A 7,722-nucleotide genomic window follows, 5' to 3' on the forward strand; every position below is an offset into this window, starting at 1 on the left:
CGCTTTACGTCGTGGTGTAAGATGTGCTCTTCAGATGCGGAAAGCGCGCCTTGCGGGGGAGCCTAATAACGTGCCGTACTTTGAAAAGGCGCCACGAGATGACTCTCCGATCGCAGGTATGTGTAGTGATGCTTTTCTATGAGAAATGTCCGCTTTTCTGCCATTGTTTTCGGCACACACTTTTTTGTTTGTGTCTCTGTGTGTGCGTCTGTGTTTGGGCTCACCGAATACAATGAGCACAATTTTGGGCAGTTACCGAAGGAAGACCACTTTAAAAGCCACGAAAGAGACGTACAACTGGCGCGCAACGAAAACGAATTCAGCGAACAACCACTGACACTGTCCCATTTCGCCACTCGCGAAGCTATCACATCGTGCTAGCGGCAACCGCCGAAGACAAAGGAGAGGTGATGGTGGTGGTGGTGGTGTCGCTGCAGGTGGGTTACATACCTGACATATATACACAGCCGGCAACTGTTACGCTTGAGCCTGCTGTCAGTGTCACTGTGTGGGTCACCGGGTGTCGAAGAGCCCGGTGTCTCGCATGAAGGCAGCCAGCAGTCGTTGCACTCTCTTCCGGATCACCGCGGGCCCTCCAGAGAAAACGTCTTCGAAGGTCCTGTGCGAAAGACCATTGTTTCGAAGGCTGTCGACCATCGCTTTTCTTTCTGTGTCGAACTGCGGGCATATGCAAATGAAATGTTCCATGTAGGCCATGTCCCCACAGAAGGCACAGAACGGGGAAGCGCATCGTCCAGTCTTGAATAACCAAGCTCTAGTGTACGCGGAGTTGGTTCGGAACAACAGCGTTGCTTCTTCCCGAGTAAGTCAATTGAGTGAGACAATAGACCTCCAGCCATAGAAAAGGCAGGAGCGTTCAAGTCGGTTTTGTGCATGATGAGTGAGCGGACAATCTGGCAGTTACCATGCCTACGAGATCGTTTCCTTTCGGTAATACCAATAATTAATTTTGAGTGATTAATATGGACCGCCTGTGGTTCTGCAACATGCGTCCAATTCACGGAACACAGGCGTTTTCGCACTTCGACCCCATCGATATGCGGACTCCGCGACCGAGATTTGATCTCTTTTCATTCTGCTTTCCGCTGCAAGTTGGGCCTGTTTCTCACCGCATGACGCTGCGATCATGGCTCAATTTAAGGGCACAACTCGCGTCGGCATTTGTTGCAAAGAGTCCGCACCTATGCTGCATATACAGGGTAATCATTTCTAAATATTGTGGAAATTTTTAGGTTAGCCTGTTGTAGACAACATAATTCTAGTCCTTGAGCTGGATTATTCAGAGAGGCGGACGTTACCTTAGGGCACACATAGCAATTCGCGAAACGCAGCCGGTGAGTTTACAACGCGCATCCACTTGGAATTCCAGAATTACGCCAGTTAGGACATATGAGCCATCAAACTTGCCATAAAAATGCAGTGTTGTTCCACTTACCTTTTTAACAAAGCGATATTTTATGCATTGAAGCATGAAAGTAACTGCAACGCCCATGTATTTCGTTGGAAGCATTGGGAAGTGATATCTTCATAATAGTAAAAACATCCTTTCGTTATTTTAATGGTGCTAGAAGGGTGTTTTGCGCAAGCATGCACCTTGCAGAATTTGTGGCACTCAGGTACTTTGACATTTCAAGCAAGTAAACAGCCACAAGTGCCTATTTCTTAACGGTTTGCGCCAAGTCATTGTTCAAGCTCGTCCTATGGCCCCAGTTGGCCAGGGATCTCGACCTGCTACTTTGTGTATATGGCGCCCCTGGTGGGGAAGCAGAAAGACATAGCGTTTTCTTTCAATTTTCCACACTGCCTATCGCTTTTTAAGACTGTCTTCGTTTAAGTTTTTCCAGCTCGGGGATATTTTAAAGATCATCTGCAAAAAGTCCACAAATCGCAGCACGCCAACCAATTATATTTCATTAGGTGCACGCTTGTTCTAGTTTCGCCTCGTGGTCGGCGCAGTTGTATCCGCAGTAGCATGAGCTATTTCATGTAGTCTCGGTGTGAATAAACATTCGAAGATGCATTAAATGTGCAGGTGGGGCACGCTGGTCATAATGCGGAAAGACACATCGGCTTTGTCCTCTTCTCTTCATGCTGCCTTTCACATCGTACTGCAAGCTCTGCTCACCTCAGTTTGGATTTATAGATAAATTGAAGCACAGAAGAGCGTGGCGTCAGCATATCAGAGCAGCTAGAGGCACTACTGGATTATTAAGGTGCAGTTTTATTCCCTCTAGTTGGGTTTCCAGAGTGGTCGATCCCATGTATTAGTGGCAAAAAAGTAGGAGTAGTCGAGAGCTCACGCCCACCTCTAACATGACCGGCAATATGCAGGGACAAAATTTGAATCCAGAATGCGCATCTCCTTTAATTGGTCGATTTCGCTTTATATAAGCGTCTCGAAAAACACACGAGGAATACTTAGGAGGACGTCCGAAATACCAGTCTAGTTACAGAATGAAATAAGTCCCGGTAAAAATTAAATGCAGTGTACATTTCGGCAGAACGCACATAGCGGGATAGCGTCCCGTTAGAGAGTCCGCCTTGCAAATGGGTGTGTCATTTCACAAAAACACCCTTTTCGGTGTGTGAGGTAAAGACACGAGAAAACACTTTTAAGAATGCAGTACTCCTTAGTGGGCATGAAGGTGCCGCTCAGCCACTTTTCAAGCGACACAAAGTCGAGGCAAATAACTCTTATCGCCTCTTCTCTGTTCACCCTGCCATCAGGTTGCATATTTCTGCACGCCTCTTTGTTCCGCATCTAAATCTGCCACATCAAATTTTCCCAGCTCTGCATTATATGCTTCAGCAACTAAAATCGAGCACCGCAAGTTACACTAAAAAGCCAACGGCAAGACCAACTTTCGCAAAGAGGCAACATGCGATTGAACGTAGAGTCTCAAATCACTACTGTTTAAATTCAGACGGATAATCTCTATTGTGTTACCATATATCAGAGTGCAGACACGAGATTAGCATTCATGTGAACTTCGCACATCTGTGCATGTTGTACGCTGAAAACCGCGATGAAATGGCACCAAAGCCGGGACACGTCCAACAAGGTCACATTCACTGCATCACCATAGAATGCGCGTGTAATTTCACATGTGGTTACTTGCAACACGAAGCAATGTTAAAGGAGCGATCACTAATAAGAAAGTACAAAGACAAAGCGAAACCACGTTCGCATGCGGGCTGCGTTCTAGAAGTCCCGCATCGTTGACCGGCTCATGGTGTGCAACGAGTGTTGGTCGTCCAGCGAGAACCGGTGTTTGTCGCCCCTGCTTCGGCGACGCTCGCGCAACCGTTTCTTGGGCAGCGGCGCCAGAGAGGCCTGGAGCTCCCGCCTGAGCTCCTCGCCGGTGATTTCGGTAAGTTTGGCACGCGGGGGAGGGCGACGCATCTTCCAGTCTGCCTTTGCGGGTAAGAACTCTGTAGCGGCCGCGACCAGCGTCATCAAGATGGCCGCAACGGTGAGGTGCCCTTCGGCGTGCCGGCCCTGGAAAAACCTAGGAACCGTGTGGGCCAGCGTGTCGCCGAGCCGGCTAAAGGCCAGGCCCGTGCCGAGTGCCGTGCAGTGAAGGCCAACGGGGTAGCAGTTGATGGCGAGTGTGATGAAAAACATGAGCGTCACGTTTCCCGCCATTCGCATGAGCAGAACGAGCGAGTTGCGCAGAACCGTTTCGCCGTCGGTGTAAATACCGGCCAGAACTGCCGACGCCAGGGCGCATATGAGCGCCGAGACGACCACCAAAAGTTTGAAGCCGAAGCGAGGAATGGATCGGGCAACGGCGATAGCAGCGCAGGAGGTCAGGAGCATGTCCATTACGTTCACTATCACGCTGACGAAGATGGCGTCATTGAAGATGAAGCTGATGTAGCAGTAGGCAAGCGCCGTCCAGCAGAATGTCAACAGCGCTGTGCGCTGCCAGAGACCTTTCGAGCATAGCAGAAAAGGCCCGGCCGGTTCTTTGGGGGCTACCTCTTGAACCTGCAAGTACCGCTGTAGCCCGCCAAGGTCGCCGCTTCCCGTTCGCAACCCATTCAACCTCGCCGCGCGCGTCGCAACGCGCTCCGCCTCGCCGACTTTCCCGTTGACCAGAAGCCAGGCAGGCGATTCGTCTATGATGTAGTACAGGGTAAGCAGGAGGGCCGTCGGCAGCATGACCAGAAGCTGGGTGACGGCCCAGCCGCCGTTGACAACCTGGGCTACCACTAGCGTCGGGGGCACCATGAGCAGAGTGATCACCCAGGTGGCGACAGTGTAGGCGGGAATCTTGCTCATGGGCGACACCTCGTACGCCAGCGCCAGCAGCGGCGGCACCAGGGCACTCACAGCCGCCGAGACGAGGCAGCGCACGGCCACGAAAAAGTGCAGGTCCTTGGGCAGGCCTCCGCCTACCCCGGCCACCAGCACCACGGGCACGGCCACGAAGACGACGACCCTGCGGCCGACGCGATCGGCCGCCACGCCGAACACGCACAGGGACGCCATGCAGCTCACCGAGTAGGCTATCCTCGCGAGGTCCACGATCCAGCGCCGGTCGCACACGAGGTTCCACTCGCTGACGATGTTGTTGCCGTACGTGGCCAGGTCGTACTCCCACGACGTGCACGAGACGATGCGAGCCACGTCTCCCGCGTCTGGCGGTTCGCGCACCGTACAGCGGCTGTACTGGCCGTCCACGTCCCGGGGGATGGCGAGCTCCTTCCACTCGACGACGCTGAGGTTGGCAAACTTGGAGGGTCGTTGGCACCAGTGGTCCATGACGCCCGCAGTGAGTCGGAAGCTCTCGTCGTGCAGCGTAAAAGTGGCGCCCGCGACGATCGTGCCCAACATTATCAGCAGCTGGAACTTGCCGAAACCGTAAGGGAGTGGGGTGTCGTCATCTTCGCCGACGGCTTCCGCCTCACGTCTCGATGCTCCCGAAAGAGATGATAGACTAGTGAGCACAGGCGCCTCTGGCAGAGCAGCCATTCTTCTTCATCTTCGTTCTTGCCTTCTTTCGCTTGGTTGTAGTTCATACACCCAGGTGCGAATCGGGCAGTATTCGCACTTCTTTAGCTAGTATAATAATAAAGCGCGAAGATTATAAGTTGGGCATCACACGCGAGATGTCTTCAGCTTGCGCATTCAAATCCAACAAAACTGAATTATTTATTCACAACATAATAATTTTATATAGACGTCCCAATCATGATCATCATCATCAGCCTGGTTAAGCCCACTGCAGGGCAAAGGCCTCTCCCATACTTCTCCAACTACCCTGGTCATGTGACAGGAGCTTGATGTGAGTGAGTTGGTTTTGCATATTTCACGAAAAGAGCGCTACGAAGACGCGGACTAAAAGAACAACATGTACGACGGACAAGACGCTAAAGTGCTAATTGTGGTCATGTTGTCCCTGCAAACTTCTCAATCTCATCCGCCTACCCAACTTTCCGCCGCCCCCCAGCTACGCTTCTCTTCTCTTGGAATAATCCTGTCCGTAACCCGTATTCACCATCGGTTATTTTCCTTCCTCATTACATGTCCTGCCTACGCCCATTTAGTTTTCTTGATTTCAACTAAAATGTCATTAACTCGCGTTTGTTCCCTCACCCAATCTGCTCTTTTCTTATCCCTTAACGTTACACCCATCATTTTCTTTCCATAGCTCGCTGCGTCGTCCTTAATTTAAGTAGAACACTTTTCGTAAGCCTCCAGGTTTCTGCCCCGTACGTGAGTACTGGTAAGACACAGTTGTTATACACTTTTCTCTTTAGGAATAATGACAACCTGTTGTTCATGATCTGAGAATGCCTGCCAAACGCACCCCAGCCAATACTTATTCTTCTGATTATTTCCGTCTCATGATCCGGATCCGCCGTCACTACCTGCCCTAAGTAGATGTATTCCCTTACCACTTCCTGTGCCTCGCTACCTTTCATAAACTGCTGTTCTCTTCCGAGACTGTTAACCATTACTTTAGTTTTCTGCAAATTAATTTTTAGACCCACCCTTCTGCTTTGCCTCTCCAAGTCAGTGAACATGCATTGCAATTGGTCCCCTGAGTTACTAAGCAAGGCAATATCATCAGCGAATCTCAACTTACTAAGATATTCTTCATTACCTCTTATCCCCAATTCTTCCCAGTCCAGGTCTCTAAATACCTCCTGTAAACTCGCTGTGAATAGCATTGGAGAGATCGTATCTCCCTGCCTGACGCCTTTCTTTATTAGGATTTTGTTGCTTTCATTAATGAGGACTACGGTGGCTGTGGAGCCGCTATAGATATGTTTCAGCATTTTTACATACGGCCCGTCTACACCCTGATTCCGCAATGCCTCCATGACTGCTGAGGCTTCGACTGAATCAAACGATTTCTCGTAATCAATGAAAGCTATACATAATGGTTGCTTGTATTCCGCGCATTTCTCTATCACCTGAATGATAGTGTGAATATGGTCTATTGTTGAGTAGCCTTTACGGAATCCTGCCTGGTCCTTTGGTTGGCGGAAGTCTAGGGTGTTCCTGATTCTATTTGCAATTACCTTAGTAAATACTTTGTAGGCAACGGACAGTAAGCTGATCAGTCTATAATTTTTCAAGTCATTGGCGTTCCCTTTCTTATGGATTAGGATTATGTTAGCGTTTTTCCAAGATTCCGGTACGCTCGAAGTCATGAGGCATTGCGTACACAGGGTGGCCCGTTTTCCTAGAACACTCTACCCACCATCCTTCAACAAATCTGCTGTTACGTCCCAAATATAAGCTATATTAAGTACGTAACGTTTAGATATGCCTGTCTCACAGCAGAGACGACCGTGTTCCACAAAGGCGTCCGCGAGATAGGAAACAAGGCTTGATTGCTTCCGCTACATTCGACAAGTTACGTTTGCAACACATGGTAGCCGTTATCTTCTTCGAGTGCTCCTATGACGTCACACAAACTCGCTGCAGGCACATTCACTGAAAGCTTTCCTTGTAGGCTTTTATAAACCGCACTAACATGGTCTCCATCAAAGCACGACAAGTTTGTTGCTGCCATTGCGCTCTTTCGGAGGCTTGTCATCCCCGAAACAATTGCGAAACATTTGCTTCATGCTCAAGCTAAACCTATCTTTCTCAGTTTGAAAGCATATTTATGCGCACATGTTTTGACCACTGCGCCATGGAAAATAAAACCAGGTCGCTATCGAAGTGACTAGGTTTATGAGTGACGCAGCAAGGATAACGAATGCAGACCATTCAAAAGACCAGTCTGTATCTAAGATGCGCAGGTGTGTGTACTTCTTGCGCCAACGACAAGCAGCCAAAAGCACGCAACTAGATCACGCTGAGTGCACCTGGAAACAGAAGTCGCGTGAGAAATACTTCCCCATACTTAAGGTAACACCAGGGTCCCTTAATTGTATCAAAGGACTCTTGTAATACGTAAAGGGGGGAAAGAGTAGGAAGAAGATTTCACATACAAGAGGATAAGAGAAGACGCGTTACGCCGTACATACCTCTTGGCAAGAAAAATTATTTGGGCTGCCTTGGTGAACAACGTGTTCTATCGTAACGAAAGGCCGATCTTATTACGAGACAAGTGCATGGTAAGCCAGAAAACACGCAAGATCGGTGGACGCGTGCCGAAGCCGCCTGGAAGTTCCAACACTAGCTGGTTGTGACGTCATGCCTAAGCTGCACAAGTAATGCTCGTGATTACGATGGTT

The 7,722-nt window shown here is 49.6% G+C and overlaps 1 protein-coding gene across 1 annotated transcript; it reads right to left on the minus strand.

Moving 5' to 3' along the window:
* Positions 1-2,360: 2,360 nt before the first annotated feature.
* On the minus strand, positions 2,361-5,008 carry LOC139050382 (solute carrier family 22 member 6-like). Its single transcript, XM_070526642.1, has one exon. The coding sequence runs from the start codon at positions 4,997-4,999 to the stop codon at positions 3,224-3,226; it is 1,776 nt and encodes a 591-aa protein (XP_070382743.1). The 5' UTR covers positions 5,000-5,008; the 3' UTR covers positions 2,361-3,223.
* Positions 5,009-7,722: the final 2,714 nt, after the last annotated feature.

Source organism: Dermacentor albipictus, chromosome 10 (genome assembly GCF_038994185.2).
Source record: "Dermacentor albipictus isolate Rhodes 1998 colony chromosome 10, USDA_Dalb.pri_finalv2, whole genome shotgun sequence".
Classification (NCBI taxonomy): domain Eukaryota; kingdom Metazoa; phylum Arthropoda; class Arachnida; order Ixodida; family Ixodidae; genus Dermacentor; species Dermacentor albipictus.

Coding starts and splice junctions, on each gene's coding strand:
- LOC139050382 (XM_070526642.1), bottom strand. CDS start 4,999: ATGGCTGCTCTGCCAGAGGCGCCTGTGCTCACTAGTCTATCATCTCTT.